The sequence below is a fragment of the Polypterus senegalus genome, chromosome 3, assembly GCF_016835505.1.
Source record: "Polypterus senegalus isolate Bchr_013 chromosome 3, ASM1683550v1, whole genome shotgun sequence".
NCBI classification, from domain to species: Eukaryota; Metazoa; Chordata; class Cladistia; order Polypteriformes; family Polypteridae; genus Polypterus; species Polypterus senegalus.
This window is the reverse complement of record NC_053156.1, coordinates 250185705-250207415: the sequence shown is the minus strand read 5'-3', so window position 1 is coordinate 250207415 and position 21711 is coordinate 250185705. Positions and strand designations below refer to the sequence as shown.

At 36.1% G+C, this 21711-nt stretch overlaps 1 protein-coding gene across 7 annotated transcripts in view; it reads left to right on the top strand.

The window, feature by feature from the left end:
* Positions 1-21711, top strand: part of rock2a (rho-associated, coiled-coil containing protein kinase 2a) — a 272191-nt gene that overhangs the window by 208168 nt on the left and 42312 nt on the right. For all 7 annotated transcript variants that reach the window (XM_039748920.1, XM_039748916.1, XM_039748919.1 and 4 more), the window contains 7 exons: positions 2068-2227; positions 4601-4761; positions 8386-8570; positions 8987-9056; positions 9881-9984; positions 17914-18100; positions 21091-21184. In XM_039748920.1, coding sequence (XP_039604854.1) covers positions 2068-2227; positions 4601-4761; positions 8386-8570; positions 8987-9056; positions 9881-9984; positions 17914-18100; positions 21091-21184 — 961 coding nt within the window. The remainder of the gene's footprint in view (positions 1-2067; positions 2228-4600; positions 4762-8385; positions 8571-8986; positions 9057-9880; positions 9985-17913; positions 18101-21090; positions 21185-21711) is intronic.

The window sequence follows — 21711 nt, the reverse complement described above, 5'->3', positions numbered from 1 at the left end:
GTTTATTAGAGTACATTTTATTTACATAGATATGTATATATGCATGTATTTAATAAAAATCAATGAAACAAAAACATTCACAAGAACTTAATGAAATTTAATACAAAATTTTCAAGTAAAGCCGTCTCTAAATCCTCGTGCTTGGCCGTTCTCATCCATTTTGGCTCTGGCTCAAACTTACTCCGTTCAAACATTTCCGTAATTTGCTCTCTTTTTTTAATAATTGTTGATAATGTAGAGTTAGCAATATCAAAATCTTTACAGATTTCCGTTTTTGGCTTCTGTTTTTGATCAACAGCCTTAAGAAGCTTCATCTTCATTTTAAGCGAAATAGCATTTTGCTTTCCCCCTGAGCTCTTTGCCATTGTGCTTGTAAAAAAAATTCTTCTAAAATAGAAAAAAAACGTGAACCAAACTCACAGATTTTTACTCACACTGCGATGTACTCGTCACCGAATTCCAAAGCCAACTGATGAGAGATGAGATGTTTTTGTGTGGTGTTTATAGGGGTGGAGGGTGAAAGTAGCTTAGATAAACAAAATTGGCTTGTGTCACAGGCTATTCCGAGGGTATTTCAAAGCCAAGTTAGCCTCCTTTCTATGAAACATGTGAAGCCACCTCTCTTTCATTTCACACCCCTCTTAAATCTTGCCCGCACGGCTGGTGTTGTCCGTATTTTGTTCATTCCCAGAAGGGAAATCTTTTCGTGTTGAGCAATTTTCGTTTCATGTTAAGAGAAAAAAATGCATGAAAATGCATAGTAGTTTGTCCGGACCGTTGTATTATACTGACGAGTGCCGTTTCCTCACTGTGAAGTCTTGCCGTCTTTGCAGCATCATTATGTCGATTCCTGTAGCTTCTTCTTGTTGCTCAATGTAATTAATTGCAGTTTCTAGCCTTAACTCCGTCACTAATATAGTTAACATCCGTACGAGCGTATACTGTTTACTACAGCATTGTGACTGCGTGTGTGTGTTTGTGCTGTGATGTGCGAGTCCCCGTCTTGCACCCGGAAACAAGAAGCTGGGTCTCAGTACTTTTAGCAACACCAGCTTTATTAAGCTTGAAACAGCAACAGCGAGGTTATTTAATGTAGCAGGATCTTTCATTCTCCTATACACAAACACAGCAGTCCGGCAGGGTCGGGGAGGAAGTAATACTGAGCCCAGCGCATTTATAATGTCCCTTGTTCCTTGTATCACCCATCAACGGCAGGCGCTTATAGCGTGTCTGCGATCTTTTCGGATTGGCTTTTACATTGAAGTGCTACAGCGCTGGGAGACTGCGATTGCTTTGGGACGCTCTTCTGCGTGTCGTCCTGTTGGGTGGAATTCCACAAGAGTTTAGAAACTCACTCACACCAGCCATGATTCTTTTCAAAGGTAAAGTGCAGGTTAATTTGCTTTATGTATTTTTACTTTATATTATATTTTGTATTAATCATTTTTTTTATGAAGAGTTTTGGGTTGTGGAACGAATCATCTGAGTTTCCATTATTTCTTATGTGGAAATTCGCATTGATATACTGTACGAGTGCTTTGGACTGCAAGCACATTTCCAGAATGAATTATGCTCGCAAACTGAGGTTCCACTGTAATTAGCTGTGGCAGAGTTGGGAGCAACAAAAAATAGACTACGCTTGCAACTTGCAGTTCTTGTTGCCGATTGATGCTCTTTTTTTTTTTGTGTTGGAACGTCGGATAATACGGAATGTTGGATAATCGAGACTACTGTATATCATAGAGCTAAACTGCAATAGTAATGTATTACAAAATATATTTTGACCCAACTTTCTGGATAATATTGTTGCAATTCCCATCTTTGATTTTTACCTAAAAAATCTAGACTTTTCCCATAAATTAATTGAAACCCCAATCTTTCCACTTAATCTAAAATGTTTGGTGTACTTCAAATAAAGAACCATTTTTGAGTATATCCCTAGCAGTACTGCATTTTATTATATTCCATTTTATTTGAAGTCAGTATTCATTTTTGTAAAGTAACTTTACACTATGTGAACATTTCTTATAATATATTAAGCAATGAAAATTTTGATGTGTTTTGCAGGAAAAGAATAATATTGAAATAGATATGACATATAAATTAAAAGTTCTGCAGCAAGCTATTGAGCAAGAAGAAGCTGAACATAAAGCTACTAAAGGTCGGTTAGCAGATAAAAACAAAATATATGAGTCTATTGAAGAAACAAAATCAGAAGCCATGAAAGGTAAATAAGTTTAAGGTTCTTATGTAGAGCACATTTTTCAGAGCTAATACAGTATAATAGATATAATAGAATGTAGAATATCCTACTTTTCTTCTTTCGGCTGCTCCTGTTAGGGGTTGCCACAGAGGATTATCTTTTTCCATATCTTCCTGTCCTCTGCATCTTACTCCATTACACCCATCAGCTGCATGTCCTCTCTCACCACATCCACAAACCTTCTCTTAGGCATTCCTCTTTTCCTCTTACCTGGCATCTTTATCTTTAGCATCCTTTTCCCAATATACCCAGTATCTCTCCTTTGTACATGTCCAAACCAATGCAATCTTGCCTCTCTGACTTTGTCTCTTAACTGTCTAACCTGAGCTGACCCTCTAATGTACTCGTTCCTAATCCTGTCTATCCTCGTCACACCTAATGCAAATCTTAGTATCTTTAACTCTGCCACCTCTAGCTCTGTCTCCTGTTTATTGGTTATTGCCAACCCATACAACATAGCTGGTGTCACTACCGTCCTGTAGACCTTCCCTTTCATTCTTGCTGTGATGACCATCTGTCCACTAACCTCCCTTTCATTTGCACATGTGTATTCTGTCTCGTTCCTACTGACCTTCATTCCTCTCTTCTGTAGAGCATATCGCCACCTCTCTAGGGTGTCCTCAACCTGCTCCCTATTTTTTTTTTTTTTTGCTGCAGATTACAATGTCATCATCAAACGTCATAGTCCATAGACTCCTCTCTAATCTTGTCTATTTACCTGTCCATCACCATTGCAAACAAGAAAGGGCTCAGAGCCGATCCCAGGTGTAATCCTACTGTGTGTGGTGTTGAATGTATCTGTTACTCCTTCTGCAGACCTCACCACTGTCACACTTCCCTCGTACTTATCCTGTGCAACACTTACATACTTCTCTGCCTCATACAATACCACAACTCCTCTCAAGGCTCCCTGTCATTTGCTTTCCCCAGGTCCACAAAGACACAATAGAACTTTTCCTGGCTTTGTCTATTCTTCTCCATCAACACCTTCAGAGCAAACATCGCTTCTGTGGTGCTCTTTCCTGGCACAAAAACATACTGCTGCTCACTAATCACCTCCCTCCTTTAACATAGCTTCCACTACTCTTTCCAATAACTTCATGCTGTTGCTCATCAATTTTATATCCCTGTAGTTACTACAGCTCTGCACATCCCCCTTATTCTTAAAAATCGGTGCCTGTACACTTCACTCCTCAAGCATCCTCTCACTTTCCAAGATTCCATTAAATAATCTGGTTAAAAAACTCAACTGCCATCCCTTCTAAACACCTCCATGCTTCCAAATGTATATCATCTGGACCGACAGCGTTTCCATTCTTCATCCGGTTCATCTTTGCTAATCTGTTGCACTTCTTGATTCACAATCGCCAAATCATCCATTCTCTCTCTTTCTCATTCTCTTAATTTGTTAGCCTCTAAAAGTACCCTTTCTATGTGCTTAACATAGCCTTCTCGCTTGTGAGTACTTTTCCATTTTTATCCTTTGCGCCTTATCTCCTTGTACTCTTGGCTACTTTCTTCATCTCTCTGACTATAATTATAGCTATAGCTATCCCACTTCGTTTTTGCCAGCCTCTTCCTCTGTACACTCCTGTACCTGCACTTCTCCATTCCACCACCACCAGATTTCCTTTTCCTTCTTCCTCTGTCCAGATGTCACGTCAAGCACCCTTCTTGCTACCATCCTTACTATTTCTGCCGTAGTTGCCCAGCTCTCTGGTAACTCTTCACTGTCTTTGGCAGAAGATAAAGATTCAGAACTTTTAAAAAAATTTGCCCTCTATTTAAAACATATACTCCTTGTCTGAGTGCGGATGGTGAACAAGCCTGTGCTTAGTATAGCAGTTCACATTTTCAGTTAGAGACAAAAATAAAGAAGAATTTGCACTTGCTGTTTAGTAAACAATAGACTTGTTAGCTTAAAAGCTAGATGTGTTCATTTTTTTTATTTTACGTGTAAACTTGTTAAGCATGTTAGCATTTGATAAACACAAACATATTTTGGCTTGTACTTATGACAAGCATTTTTTAAATTGTTTATTGTGGATATTGTATGTATTTGTTTTGTTAGAATAAATAATGTTTTAATAGGATTTTATTTATTTTAGCTTTTTTTTATGGTCACTGAACAATAAGTCTACAGAATTTAATTTTGTAAATAAAAAATGAACATGAATCTTGATGAATATATAGAAAAGTAGAAGTAAACCAATTGATTCATGTAGTTAAAACCTGCAATGACTGACTGAAAAGATGTTTCTCTTAAGACTGCAGAACTTTTTAATAGACATTTTTTTCTGTTTTACTGCATAACTGCATTTTATATCTTTTCTTCAGAGATGGAAAGAAAGCTTCAAGAAGAAAGAACCTCAAAAATGAAAGTGGAAAACAATCTTTTGGAAGTTGAGAAACGGTGCTCCATTTTGGACTGTGATTTTAAACAACTGCAGCAGAAATATGATGAGGCACATCGCTTGAAAGAGAAGCTGTCAGAGGAGGTATGCTTGGGGGTTCTGAATGCCAGGTTTTGTTTGTGAAAATGGCGTATGCCTATATGACTAAAAAATTTTAATTAATTGCCTTCAATACCTGTGAAAAATATTTTCTAGCCTTTTATTAATATCCAGCCACCAATTTTCACCCTCATTATTTACCTAATGAAATTCAAACTAGATACTTTCAGATGGTGCATGACTAATTTAATGGCAGTGGTCCAGGACTCTACCAGAGAGGCTTGAAACTTTACAATATTTAAATATGTCCTTGATATATTAAAAAATAAGTCACAAAATAACATAAATCGATGAAAAAATTACTATTTAAATCATAACATTACAAGGTGACACTTTCAAAATAATATAACTTAAAATACCAGAAACTGCATCTAGGGATCTAAATTGCATCCATCAGAATAAAAGAGAACTTGAAAATAACTACAGTGTAGTCAAAGAGCAAATATTTCATTCCAGTTTTAAACTAGTAAAAACAAATAAAATAAAATTTAAAAGGCATATTATAATGAACTGAAACTGAGCAGAAGTACCTAATGAATGAATTTTTGCTCAAGTATTTACTAGACAGTAAATAAACTGAATTGTCACTCTGTGCATTAGTTAAAAGAAGCTCTTTGCTCAATGAATTTAAAATAGTTGTGTTTCAGGCATTAGAATGGTTTAAGACTAACAACCCCCTGGCATGATAGAATTTCCTGTTAGCATTGAGCAAAATGATTAATGATGTTTGTGCCATAACTCCTTACTTCTATACTGTGAACAAGATATCAGGGAAGCTACCTTCAAACACAAAAGTAAAGACTACTTCAATCAAACCATTTTCATAAATTAAAGCCAATATGTTTAGAAGTGAAAGACCATGTGAAATCAATCTGTTACTATAACTTTTTAAAGATCACAGGAATAGTAGATAATTTAAAGTATCAAACATAAATATAATATACAGGGAGTGCAGAATTATTAGGCAAGTTGTATTTTTGAGGATTAATTTTAATATGGAACAAACACAGTGCTATCAGTCAATCCAAAATGTTAATAAACCTGAAACCTGAATGTTTCACAACGGAAATGTGAGTGTGAACATCATCAGGGGAATACATATGTGTACACAATTATTAGGCAACTATTAGTGTGCAGATTTATTATGCAACTAAAGGAAAAATGAAAATTTTCCCATCTCACTTGTTTATTTTCATCTGTTATAGTGAGAATAATAAACAAACACCTCAAAATTTACAAATAAACATCTCAACATGTGATCACACACCAATATCTAAGCAATTCCAAAAGTGCTGCATCCCTCTGAAAGACTTTTTACAATTTTTGACTTTTCAGAGTCAGTTAAATCTCTTTTTTGGCCCATTTTGCCTGAGGAAAACTAGCTGCTTAATAATTCTGCACACCTTGATATAGGGTGTTGATCTCCTTAGGCCACACCCTCCCTAATTACACAAATACACATCACCTGACGTGCTTAAATCCAATAAGCATTCAAGTTAATACAGCTTGGAGTTGGAATATACGCATTAAAAATGATGATATGGTCAAAATACTCACTTGCCTAATAATTGTGCACACAGTGTAGACAGGTCTGTTCATCACAAGGAATTTATATTAGGACCAGTGTTCCCTCTAAGTGCTGTTTAGACATGAGTAAAACTGTTTGGTTACACTACCATGTAAGCAGAACAATATTATACAGCAGTTTTCCATCATGTCCGCATTATTCACACCACTCCCCTTCACACTGCTCGCCCAATAATTACTCCTGCTGTACATATCCTCTCTCCTTATGACCCTGTGACACACTCAGTGCTAACTTGCCCTTCAACACAGTTGGTTATAATGGCAAGGCAGAAAAGCAAATCATCTATTCAAGAATGTTAATTATTAGTTTGTGATAGAAAATGAGCGTCAAGAGTGGATAATGAATATCGAAAAAAGAAAATTAACAGAAAAGAGCTGCATATAATAAAAATCCAGAGCAAAGAGAACAACATGCGAACAAAAATGCAAAAAAAAGAACATTTATAGAATGTAAGTTCGAAGATAAAGTAATTTATAGCTTTTTTGACAAGGCATTAATGTCATTTATTTTTAAATTTACTTTTTGTTATGTTTTATTACATTTTATTATGTTTTGCTTTACTTTTTACTATATGTTATTATTCATTGGTATTTAAAATAGACAGTTGTAGTGAAATACTTTAACTGATTTTCTATCTATAATTACTAAGGACCAAACCATTTTCCTCTCGTGCCATGCATACTCTTCTATATACCATCTCTTTAAATACAATCGCTCTCTCTAACAGAGGAGCTCCCTGACGCCCTTCGAGTGGCTCAGCTGCGAGATAGTGGGTGACCAGTATCCTCCCCCAGGGGATGGCACACGAATCGAACAGGGGGCAGAACCCCTAGTATATAAATAAAGAACAATTGATTAATGACTGTCTTTAACAGTCAGTGGTGATTTTATCTGTGTTTTGTTTTTTTTCTTTTTTTTCTTCTTCAATTATTGTGAATTCCTCATTCAGGGTGAAGATAGCTTTGGCTTCTAAAATTCCAGGCTCGAAATTCCACTAGTAGCACCTGATGTCGCTACCCTTCATTTAGTTCAGTTTATAGGCTGATAGCTTTGTAAAAAGTTCACAAGTAAAATGCAACTGCAGACTTTACAAATTACTACTGTAATACATAATGCATACACATATAGATACAAATTTGTTTAAACACATTATAAAACAAAGCAATTCCAAACAGATTAGCAGAAGTGGAACCTAATAATGTCTGTCCATTTACATTATCATTGTACTATGTCCAGTTTACAATGAATGAGCAGAAAACAAAACTTAAGTAAACCGCATCCCTAGAGAAAATAAACCTTGATGGTATTCCACTGTCAATTACAACAGACAAAGTCAAAGTCAGACACAGTCATAATTGGAGATATAGGCCATATTGCTGCCCACCAGCTCCTGGGCATTCACTAGTTCAAAGGCTATAATCATCATTCACCTCTGACTCGCATAACTCCAAACTACATCATTAAATTTTCTGCCTACATCCCAGTTGCTGGCTAGATCACCAACTTGATGAGTCAAAAGAGAGACAAGAGTTATCTTCTGACATAGTACTACCAGCACCTCAGTCTTCCCCTTTGCTACAGCAAAACCTTCGAGTAGTAGGAGACTGACTATATTCGCATCTGTGGTCATCAGCACCGAACACAAGCTCTGATTGGGGCACCAGTCCTTTATATGACCCACAAACATACATGCTTACATTCTCACTCACACAGACCCAATTTAGAGTTTTCCAACTGCCTAAATCTTTGGTGCAGTAAACAAAAGGAAAAGCCATAGATATATGAAGAAAACTCCACACAACAACCATGCTTGGAATTTACCACTGAACTCGACACTATATCTCCACTTTTTTTAGATAATTTATTATATTATTGCTCTAGTCTGATAAATTAATTATAATGGTTAATCTTTTGGACTAATAAGGCATATAGTCTAAAGCAAACACATACATTCACTTCAACACATTAACCTTGTGTGTTTTTATATATATACATATATAACCAGTTATGTGTTCCTTCAGGTTAAGAACCTTTCTTTGAAGATAGAACAAGAAACACAGAAGCGCAGTTTAACTCAAAACGACCTAAAGATGCAAACTCAGCAAGTCAATGCACTGAAAATGTCAGAGAAACAGTTGAAACAAGAGATAAATCACCTTTTGGAGATCAAATTAACCCTGGACAAACAGAACAGTGAGCTTCGCAAGTATGACTGTTAAGTTTTATTTTTCATAGAAAACATTTATAACAAAATGATGGTGTCATTTCATTTAAAATGAAAGCATTTTATATAATCAGTGTAATGTTTTATACATTTTGCTTTATATTATTGAAACTTCTGAATTTCTCTTCTAAATTACAATTTTTGATCACAAAATTTCGTAGAGACTAAATGATTAATATTCTGTTTATTTTAAACAAGTGTGCATTTGCTAATAGTTTTGAAGATGTTTTACCTGGGAGTAATGAATTCCTTCCAGACTAACAATTCTGTTTTTTACTCATTCTATTAATACAGTATCTACATTATTTTTATTTTTCAGTGGGGAAATATGTTATTTGTGCTCAGAAATGCAATATTAAATGATGTTCCCTCTAATTATTCTTGTTCTGTGTTAATAGGGAACGCCAGGATGCAGATGGTCAGATGAAAGAACTTCAAGATCAGTTAGAAGCTGAGCAGTACTTCTCGGTATACTTTGAATATATAATTTTTTAAACTTAATTTTATTATAGTATTGTGTGTGGTGTTTATCCTGTGATGGACTAAGTACCATTACTTCCTTGTGACCATTGATCGCCGGGATAGTCTCTACCTGCCCCGCAACCTTTCCCTGGATGAATGGGTTAGGAAAGTGGATGGACTGATTAAAATTAGCATGTTATTTTTAGACACTTGTATAGTATAGTTGAAAGTATTTTAAAAATTTAAGAAAAATCCATATTTTCAATCTCAATTTAAAAGTCATCACATTGTCGTTTATGGCCTATTGGTATAGGGTTTGAACAGCATGTGAAGAGGTTGTTGATAAAGTACCCACTAATGAGTCACCATGTGACCTTGATAAAGTTATTTACCCTGCATTCCTTCAGTTGAGTAAATGAGGTTTTTTTTTTTTTACATTTAAGTCCTTCTTTGTCTATAAATTGCATCATTGAAATTATAAACATCTGTGTCATTCAACTTGCAATATTTACTACTCATATGAAAACTATATTCTAAATGACTGTTGGCGTGGATTCTAAAAAGGAAGAGTCCACATATTTCTCCCAGAATTTTAAATGTGTGCCAGAATAAACATCTTTGCTATATTTTGCATATTTTTTATTATTGTACTAGTCACTTGTCTCATAAATCTTGCAGTTATAAAAAGTTGCATAGTAAAATGTCCAAGTATGTATTACCTTTACTGCTTATAAATTCTGACAGATTTACTGGCAATGACATCTAATAACACAGTCTAAAATCTTTTCAGTCATTAATTTACAATTTTCTATGCACCTTTACTATTGCAGACTTTATATAAAACTCAGGTTAGAGAACTGAAAGAAGAATGTGAAGAGAAAAACAAGATTTGCAAAGAAATGCAGCAGAAGGTTCAAGAACTTCAAGATGAAAGGTAAAAATATTAAATGCTGAAATTTTTTTAATTCAGAGTATTAAGTAAATGTCAAACTTTAAGCCAAAGAAGCAGACAATATTATGAATCAAAGCATTATCTAAATAGTACAGTTGGCCCTCCATCTGTAGGGGATTAGTTTCAGGACTTCCCACAAATGTCAAAATCTATGGATGTTCAAGTCCCTTACATGAAAAGGAGTAGTACTTGCATAGAACCTACTCACATTCTCATATATACTTTAAATCAAATCAGGGGACATGCCATTTTTCAAAAGATCTAGGATTTAAATTTTCTTTCTTAGAAATAGCATTTTATGCCCCTGCTTAGCCTTTGAGGGATTGCTTTGACCGCTTAATCGCTTTTTATGAGCCATTTAACCACAGAAACAAAGGATGCACATGTAACACTCCTTTATATGGATCTCTCAATTCCTGGTGTCTGCTGTAATAAGAGGTGAGCCCATGTGTGTATAAAACTTTGGATGGTGTGCTCTGCATTGTATAACTATGTCTTATCTAGTCAAATAAAGTCAATCAAAGATCAATGTTGCAATTTGCCTTTAACCTTTAATACCTGTTTAAAGTTGCAATTGGGTTCAAGAGGCTAAAAAACTAACAAATAGCTAGAATCCACAGCAAGACACAAACCATTTTGCATTTCCTCCAGATCTACAGCACTGCAGTTTGAAAGATAAAATAAATACTTAACTGACACTTGCTAAAGCACAGAAAAATAGCATGCAATAGCAAACAAGTCTGAAAACAGTGTAAAGAGAACAAGATTTATGAAAGAGTTTAGCTTACCGAAAAAGCAAATAGAGACAACCACAATCAGCACCATGTTGTGAACCATTTTGCAGGTACAGTGCTGCTGCTTCCAGCACAAGAAAGGGAGCAAGCATGCACTAGAGTTCCTGACAGAAAACATTTAGAACCCCATCTCCCAATGCTTGAACATTTAATTAACTTGCCAGATATATAACACAAGAAGCAAACAAACAAGATGTGAGTCAAATAATGCTCAAACAATGAGTGCTAGAGAAAAACTGAGGATCTCTGAAATGCTGGGAGGCTACAGCAGAGTATGCCTACATATCACTTCATTCGTATGGATTCAATGCAATGCACAGTAAATTCAAGTTTTGCTTTTTGGAGCTTTTTTTTTTTTGTAATCTTTTTATTTACATTTGGTTGAATCTGCGGATATGGAGGACTGACTGGTTTTGGCCAGGATACCAAAGCACAGTTATTTATTAAGGGTGAACTTAGAGCTGAAATCCAATCTAGCATTGATGTCTATTGGAAATGATGGGAAACTAGCATAACCAGAGAAAATTCACAAGAAGAGATGGATAACTTGCAAACCATACACAGAGAATAACTGGACAAGGTTTGGGGTTCAAGCTATTAAAGGGAGCTTCACCACCTACTGCCCCACAATGCCATTATTGAAACACATGCTATTGAATTTATTTTTTATACAAATGTACCAAGCTTACCATAAACCGTAAATAAACAGTCAGGGTTCCTTTACAAAAGAAAACTTTTGGCATGCCTATTAGGTAGTATGAACACCCTCCATGTATTACTGGGAAGTCATCAGACTATATCCTAACACATAGTGTCCTCCACATTCCTTCAGATTTATTTCCCCAGGATATCTTCTGTGGCTTTGTGAAAAATGAGATTATGGGACTCTTAATGTCTAAATATGAACAGTCATTTTTTTGACTATTTCAGTCCATGATGGGACATATACTAAGTGTCAGTTTCAGCCAAATATATATTTCTGCAACCCAGAGCCTACACCTTGGAGCTCTGAGTAGGTGGAGTTGCAGACATTCAGAGCTCTGCATGGTTACACTATGGTTAAGGTTAGAGTTGTTGAGAGAATTATTGGACTCGAATAATGGCAAGCACTGTCAAGTAAGCTATTGCCACCTACTTGGTGCTCCAGGGTGGTGTCTCGTTTCAGCATGTTCAACAAATGATGAGCCTTCATGGTGACCTGCCATGTGTATCTTATTGATTTCTTGTCATTTTTGTGTATTCCACACAAACCACATCTCAGCAATAGTGCATCAGCATTATTTCATTGAAGTACTTTTATTTAGAGCAATTTTCTTAAAATTAGTGTTAGTGTTTATCAGGGGATGATTAAGGTAATAATACCTAGCAAATGTTTAAAGTAAAGCATACAAAGCAGAGGCTATAGTTAGGATTTAAAAAAAGAAACAACCTTGCTGGTAGCATGCTAACCTCAACTTAACTCTGTAAGCCAGCTGACTACTTGGTGATGCGTTGGGTGAGAACAGTTATTCAAGGACTCACATGTGAAAGTAACAAAGCTTCTCCTTTGTCCATTTATAGCTTTTATAGTTGAATCAAAATAATAATATTATGCCTTGTTACTTTAGGCAATGCATGTTAAGTGAGCAGTCAACTATATTGCAGACTATACAGTATGTAAAACTGTGTGTTGGCAAAGTTAACCAAAATGTGCACTGCTTAAGATTAAATCGGGATGTTAGAATAACAAAATGAAAATCAGAAATATAGCAGTTATTTCCCATTGTGTTTAATGTGGAAAACAAGACGAAGTTTTACATACCGTGTTGCTTAACAGTTGTTGTGATAAAACAGCAGTAAATCTGAGATCACAGGTATACAGTAAGAGTGACTTTCACAATGCTGTTTTTCAAAAGCAGAATAGCAGGGGTAGGAAAATCAGGCCAGCTGAACTGAATGCACAGGCAGAAGACTATGTTTTACTAATTATTTACTCCACGGTTTAGACACTCAAATATGCAAATAGGTCAATGTTCTCTTTGGATTGGATATGCAAAAAAGTACCACACATTTGGAGTAATAAAATATGAAAAGTAGTGCAAGGAAAAAACAAACAGCCATTCATTTACATTCTATTCCCAGTTTTACCGTTTGAATAAGATTTTTTTTGTAATACATTTGAATTATTCAAAGAGCGACAATTGACTTAAAAGTCCTAGTTGGGACATGTAGGTGCAAGTATTACACGATGCCGTTTGAATGAGTAAGGGAAGTTTTTGGCCGAGTCACAATTAAAGTGGTTTTTTTTTTGTTTTTTGTTTTTTTTTATTTAACTATCGTACATAAAGTTTAGATTTCCTGCTTTGTAACAATGCTATAATAAATATATCAGTTCTTTTCCTAAACACGAATACTGATACATCTAGTTTGATGTCTCAAGTTTACCAGGTTAGCACACATCAGGCAGTCTCTAAACTTGATAGTTGTTTTCATTATAGAAAGGTTTCCCTGTCACTTCCATGTTTTTTGCATTCTATTCATTGCAGCTGGAGGGAATAGAAAAATCCTGTTTAGATATGCTACCCTACTGAATCAGCCTTACGGCATAGAAAAGTAAATGCTTGGTGCATATTGAAAACATTAGTATCACCTTTTGGGATTCAGTGGTAGTTTTAGATGGCCGAATGAGTCTTATCTGTAGTTCAATGAATGGAAGCCATACTCCACTTTGATGTCTTTGCATGGAACAGTACCCAAATTACTGCTTACAGGTGCATGTAGTAATAGTGCAACAGTCAAGAAGTGTGCAGTAGGCAAAGGCTGGGAGAATTACATTGCATCCAGAAGTGTGATACCCACAGGTTAGGAGCCATTTTCTGAGGTGTATGATGCAGCTGGTTATTAATTTGAAGTTTGCTGTTTCGCAACTACCATGCAGCAGATATAGATGAGCTTCAAACATGAGAGAACAAAATATCAATTAGATGAAGAACAATGTATATTTTATTAGAAAATGCCATTTGCATGAGGCAATAGTGTGTTTCATAATAACTTTTATTGTAAGCAGTGTGACAAATGGTACAATATATTGGGGTATTGTTTACAAATTATTATTGGTTGTGGGTTAATTTGTTCAATTGTTATGGTGATGTATATCCTTTTTAATGAAAGAGAACAAATGAGTAGGTTATGTTTTTTCTTTTTTTTTTCTTTTCTTTTTTTTTTTTTTTAAACTGAAAGGCAAGTGTGCCTCTGTGTGTATTCGCAGCATGTTAAGTATCAGGTATTCAAACTAATCAGTACCATGATAATTATAGCCAGAAATACATCAAAAGCAGAAAAAAGCAACAATGTTATGTGTAAGGTGCTAGTTGTAAGCATCCCTGATTTTCATTTTTAACAAAAGTACCATCAAAACAAATTTACAAATCATAGAAAGGATATCGGGGAATGTAAGCACATTTTCAACAAATGAGAGCGGACATAATTGTCAGATTAATCACCAGATCTGTGTAGACATGATAGTTTTACAATATTATACCATTCACAGATAAGGTGGAGCCAAATACAGAAACTCAGATTCTCAGGTTACTGGTTTGCCTGCAATATGTTCCTGTCCTTGCATATAGAATTAACATCGCATAGTTACTGAAAAAATCATATTTTGGTACCAGTAGGGAAAAAAGGCTCTTGTACAGGGTTTCTTTTCTCATTTTCTGTGTCAGTGTGAAGAGCTGGATGATTCTGGGATAACTGTATTGTTTCTCCTAATCAAAACAAAATAACTGAGGTAGTTTGATAAGAATGTCCTCTAAGAACCTCTCATGAGAAGAATGCTGGGAAGAAATTTAAGAAGAAATGCATTATATGCTAAATGAATTAGAACACTCATTGTTTGGGAACACTTACATTTTTTGTTGAATAGGAAGGTTTGTTTTGACAATTGCATTATGTTAAAAATTCATTACTTACATGAAGCCAATAAGTGAATTAGAGAATCTGTTCTTACATATTTTGGATTTTAAGAATTATTTTGACTGAATTAAATAGACAAAGCTAATATAATTCCTGGAAATGGGAGTGCCTTAGGAAGATAAAATTCCTATTACAAATTTATATATTTAGAATAAAACCCAAATAAGTAAGCAAAAATTACAAAATTAAGATCAATGTTAAGGTAGACAGGTGTAATGAAAAGTTTGGCAGACCAAAAGAGAAATTGCATCAGCATCAAAGACTGAAAGCGGAAGCAGTTTGGATACATTTCTTTATTATTTCATGCAATGGTGATTATTAAAATTAGATAAGTTAAGATTTGTAATGCACTGAGATACATACAGTTACTTTAAGTACTTGAATTCAAGAAAATGATCTTTACATTAATAGAATGGAATATGCTATAGGATTCATAGACCTGGATATGGAAGAAGGACCTTGACAACTTGAAGTCTTTCCAAAGTGAACAAAAAAGAATATCTTTGAAATAAAGTGTAACTTCTTTGATAAATTAGTATTTTTAGTAGCGAGCATATGTAGTCTTCTTTAGACCCATACAGGAAATGGAAAAGAAGAGGAAGTCTGGTTAGAAAAATAATCAGAGGTAAGTTGAAAAGGAGACCAAGAAGGCCAATCAAAAGTGTTTACACATTTACTTCTATATATATATATATATATATATATATATATATATATATATATATATATATATATATATATATATATATACACTAAGGCAAGACAACCATGGAAAGCACACCGGAAGGGGCATGGATTCACTAAGCCGCCGACAAGCAAGACACCTATGGCACACCCAGGAAGGAGCCACGCCCACCAACTCCAAGACCATTGAATACGACAACTCGCAGGGCCACGCCCACCAACTCGGACACGACGACACAGAAAAAATGGCGTCATTTATATTCGTCTGTCGTAGAGGCCACATGCAGTGCAGGTCAGGTTAATGTCATGTGCATGTCATGCACCTCCGAGCTACGTTGACTGTTCATAGAGGCATGTTTCTCGCGGAGGTGAATCGCCATATGCAGCATGTGAAACGGTTTGCGAGGGGTATTCCATGGGATCCTTAAAACAATCCTTTACAACTGAGGTTAAAGCACAATGAAGTAAGCAGTCTTTAAAAACCGACTTTTCGGTTACGACGCACGACCACATGCACCATAGCAAACTGTTTTACACGCTACATACAGCTATTCGCATCCGCGACAAACATGCGTCGTCTTAGATGCTCCTGCAGGAACACGGAAGAAGTTTTCCTGCTCACCAACACTCTTTTTTCACCGGCCGGCGTCTATCCTCGCTCTCTAGGCATTCACACTGCCTGCCCATTTGCCCGGACGCAAGAACTCACCGACCACCCAGTTAGTCCCTTTCGTCTGTGGTAAGAGTCCACATGCACGTCTTAGCCACGCGGCGTTTGTTATGCCGCGGGTTCACTATTGTGTTGTATTTTGCTCTCTCCAGAGTTCAGTCTTTTCTTTCACTTACTGTTGTATTGTCACACCAACCCGTTTTAGACATCCGTGTCTTTCCAGAAGTGTTTAGCATTCAATAAATAATTATGCATGAGATTGACCGTGTGTCTACCCAGTGCAGAGAGGCGTGGGTAAGCCGTTGAACCCCATTCAGGCTGCAAGCCGTGGAATTCCCACTAAGTGTGACTCATACGCTTCCACTCATTGCGTCCCTACCCTTTGTGCCCACCCCCCTCCTACTGTGGTTAGGTATCTTGGTGGATTATATATAGAAAAGCAGCCAAAACTGAGGGGTATCCTATGGGGTCCTTAAAACATTCCTTTACAACTGAGGTTAAAACACAATGAAGTAAGCAGTCTTTAAAAACCGAGTTTTCGGTTACGACGCATGACCGCGTGCACCATAGCAAAGTGTTTTACACGCTACATACAGCAATTCGCATCCGCGACAAACATGTATCTTCTTAGATGCTCCTGCACTGTTCACACCCCCCTCCCACCTTGCTACTACCGTGGTCGGGTGTCTTGGTGGATTATATATAGAAAGGCAGCCAAAACCGCACAGAGCAATGAAAAGTCTAGAGTTCCATCTTTTCATTCACTTTCTGTTGTATCCTCAAACCCTCCCTTTTTAGACAACTATGTCTTTCCAGAAGTGTTCAACCATCAATAAATAATTATGCGGCATTTGTTATGCCACGGGTTCACTATTGTGTTGTATTTTGCTCTCTCCAGAGTTCCATCTTTTCATTCGCTTACTGTTGTATTCTCACGCCAACCCGTTTTAGACGACCGTGTCTTTCCAGAAGTGTTTAGCATTCAACAAATAATTATGCATGACATTGAGCTTGTGTCCTCCTGGCGTGGGTAAGCCATTGAACCCCATTCAGGCTGCAAACCGTGGAATTCCCACTAAGTGCGACTCATACGCTCCCACTGGTTGCGCCCCAACCCTTTGTACACACCCCCCTCCCACCTCGCTACTACCGTGGTCGGGTGTCTTGGTGGATTATATATAGAAAAGCAGCCAAAACCACACAGAGCAATGAAACGTCTACGTCAGTCACAGGTACATCTGGACTGTGTAAAGACGACGACTCAAGTGACGAGTTGGAGGTGGGCACATCAACGGGCAGTGCATACTGAACGAGAAATCAGCAGACTAGCATGACGAACGGAGCTGAATGGACGTCCTTCTCCTCTCCTCCTGTTCCACACTCCGCGCTGTGCACCCCCATCCCTCCGTCTGGCAGGAGAAGGCACGATGGCGGTCTGCCAGTTTTCAGTCACGGAAGATTGTGTGTTGGTTCGTTCTGTGCATTGTTACAATGTTACTTTTCTTGCTGATTTATTACATTACTGATTTTTCAAATGTAAATTTTCTCCCTGTGCTTAAAAATCATTTAAAAACCGGGCTGATTATGCGGCATATGGAACGCCGCGGGTTGGCTAGTAGTATTAAAAATTGAGGATTTAAGATAATTTAACCAGTTAAAATGCTTTTATTTTTGCAAGTAATTGTTTTTTTTTTAATTACATTATATGCAAATAAATGGGTTTGTAAAAAGAAAAAAATAGCATCTAGTAACATTTAAATGTCTAACACGCATTATGTGATATTTTCTTATCCTTTTATGTCTTTTCAGGGATTCACTAGCAGCTCAACTTGAAATAACTCTGACTAAGGCAGATTCTGAACAGTTGGCACGTTCCATAGCTGAAGAACAGTACTCTGACTTAGAGAAAGAGAAGATAATGAAAGAGCTTGAGATTAAAGAAATGATGGCCAGGCACAAACAAGAATTAGCAGAAAAGGATGCTACAATTGGATCGGTGAGTTGTATGTAGTTGATACCTTCATTTGTACAAGCCAAACATTTTAAAATCTAACATTGGCTGCTCAATGTGACTCAACAAAGACAAACGGGTTTAGTCATATACAGGTATATGGTGGGTGATGGAAAAACGTTTGAATTAGAACCTGAAAGGGGTATTCTCTACAGCTAATTTTGTAAATGGCCGAAGATTAGTCACTGTAGCCAAAAATAAGTGAATTATAATCATCTAGCATTTGTAGTTTTATATGTTTCTTGTTTCTGAATCAAGTCAATATGGATGACAAAAAAGTTATATTTTTATTGAATTACTAGAGAACAGTACACCTTAAATGTTTATTCTCATTTAGTAGGCATTTACTAGAAACATTTTGTTTTTTTGATGATTGTTTGTTGGTGTTGAAACTCCAATAATGAACAAAAGGCTGGTTATGCCGTCACTAAATCCCATTGACCTTTATATTTCAACACGTGGTCAAAGGTCTTTCCTGTGTCAAGAGCTTCTGAAATAAGCTTTTGAACCAGATAAAATAGTGGTCACATCACATTAGCTTGTGAATTACTGATGGCAATCATTTTGCAAGATATTTAGCTGATAACTCCTTAATGAAATGGGATAATATCTTCCGGGTACTTGACAAATTTTAAATATTAAAAGCTTAATAAGGGCTGAACCATAGGGTTCAGTTTGCTGGTGGAAGCCGAGGAATTTAACATGTAGATATGGGGGAGCCAGTTGTTTCCAAAATGCAGAAATTACTTTAAGGACAAGCCATCAACTCCCAAAAAATGCATTGAATCAAGGGCCTTTCTCAGCTCACACAATGAAATCTGAGTATCTAACTTGTCTACATCCTCTCTGGTTCAGGTCCTCTAGCTCATCTAGTTTAGAGAAGAGGGATGCAACCATACACTACAGTGTTTTAGTGTAGTGAGAAGTCACCTTATTTATCAAGGTGCTAGCCTCACTAGAAATCGTTTTTTGCTTATACTTAACATTGCAGTGAATTCCAGTTAGGTTGTCTCTAAAATCAAAGCTTAAAGTTGCAATCCTGTTTGAGACAAATGTCTTCAGGTCTGCACACGTGGTGGTGTGCGTTTTAATGGGAATCTGAATTCTTTCTGAATCCACTATAAATGTAATATAATAATTTTATTTCTTGTTGGGTACCAAAAGTAAAACAGAGGGGCATCTTGGGAGAGCTGATCTAGCTTGCTCCCCCCACTTGGGGCCGGCTGGTCTCCCCAGGACCAGTTCTCTTGATATGCCACATTTAAAAGTCATTTAAAAGTGTGGCTACTGTTCTGTGTTCTGGTGGGACATCTATTAAAGGTGACCCAACATCTAGTTGGACTTAGATGACAGAAGAAAATGTTGACACGGTAGAGCAAAGTGTAATGAAGTATTGATAAGTGTGGGCCTGAGAGATAGGAGAAGCTATGGGTATTAATTATGGGGGAGCTAAATAATTTCTTCATGAACAGTTAAACAAGATCAAAATTTGTGTATGTTGGGTGCTAAGAATGTTGATTGCCACCAATTCCTCATTCTGTTTGGACAAACTTCATGGCACATGCCAAACAATGATGAAGACATCAACTCTACTATAGAGGAGTGGTTGCCGTAGCAGGATTAATTTTATTTGAATGGTTTATTAAAGTTTTGTGACTATATAAAAATTGTATTAGAGATTACAGGGATCATGTTGGAAAACAAAACTACTTTGCTTTTAATTTCTTTTAATTTGTCAGGCGAAAAATATTTTGATGACCTCTTATTTACTTAATAAAGTAATATGTAATAATGGTTTTGATTTGTAAATTGAATATACAGTTATACCTTGCAATTCATGGGTATTAGGGACATAAGACCACCAAGAATGCAAAAAATTAGGGAATATGTTTTGGACCCATGATTCTTGTATATTCTAAGTTTATTGCACTAGCTGCAAAAAGTTGCAACAAATGCAAAATGAAATGATCGCTGCACTAACATATCATATGCGGGAGTCTGGCTGCCGAGCCAAAGATGTATTGCATCCCCAAGACAAAGTTTGAACTTCAGCATTTCTTTAGTGAGCTGTAACTTTTTTTTTTTTTTAATAAAATGTAACTAATACATTTGTGTGTATATTTATGGTAGTAAATAACAAAAATGATTAATAATACAAATACAAAAGAAATACAAACAAAAATACTAACCACAAAATAGTAAATGGTAAACTCTTACTGATGCAGTCCATTTTTACAAAATAAAATACCCTGTTAACCACCTTCTGAAAGTTGTGCAAAATTTAGTCCTACCAGGAGGCCAATGTAAATGAAAATTGGTAGAAATTGGCAGTGTTATGCAGATGAAGATGCTTTCCAATCCAGGAGAAATCACATGAACATTTGGCAATAGGACTAGAACATAAATCTAGAGAAAGCTGTAATCTGATGGGTGTGATTGTAATACAGTTGTGCAGTGCAGTGAAGCGTGGAAACAAAACGACAAAGGCTGGCTTCTTATTCACTTTAAAAAGCAACACCCTCAACTTGTTTCACATAGCAGCACTTGCAACAACCACTGAAGCTGCCCAATGACATAGTACTTTCGGATTTGATGTAATTTGCAGTCAATTTAAGTAGCACTGCTACAGCGTCATCTTCTGTTTTTCTACAATTTGTTGCAAAACTTGTGTAATTTCCATTTAATTAATGATGACAAACCCGTGAATAGGCAGATCCGCGAATCATAACTCACAATTCGCAAAGGCTGACCTGTATTAATTTTATATCCATGGGTATTGTTATGCTTTCAAATGCTTCCAAAAAAAGAGCTCAGCTTAGGCCCTTTTCAAGTACTGCTTTCTCGGGTTAGTTCAGTATTAGAGTTTTAGATGCTGTGGCTGTAACATTATGGCTAATAAAAAAGAAAAAAGTGGATTTTGAAAGGAGTGCGCTTTTTTTTTTTGTACCCCAACCCACACACCTTTTTCTGTTTAGCTAGAGGAGGCAAATAGGACCTTAACCTGTGATGTTGCAAATCTGGCTAATGAAAAGGAAGAGTTCAACAACAGATTAAAAGAAGGTCAAGATCGTAAGTATTTTATTTATTTTTTATTATGCTCAACAGCATTTAATTTGCTTCTAAATGAAGTTTGCACATTCTGGCCTCTGTTCATAAGAGTTTTGTCTGTGGACTTATTTTTTTCCCACACTCCAAAGACATATTCTTTTTATGGTTTGTTTTTATCTGTATAATTTTATTGATATAAAGCAGTTTTAAGTTGATCAATGAATTACTGGAACCCTACCTCATTCACTCCATGAAGGCATGTTCCACACAATTCTTGTATTGGAAAAAAAAAATGTATGAAAATGAATGAGTGCAAATATATAACTTCTTTAAAACGGCTATAAAACATTGATAGTTACTAAAAATATTAAAACAAAATTAAATGCTATTTTAAATTTTTTTGTTGAAGATGCAATTATTATAATATTGTTCTCTCTGAAAATATGTATATATTTCAGAAATATTAATTAGACTAAAGACAGCTAGCAGAGGTACATAACAGAAAATTATAACTAAGATATCTATTATTTATAGTATAGTACTGTTAT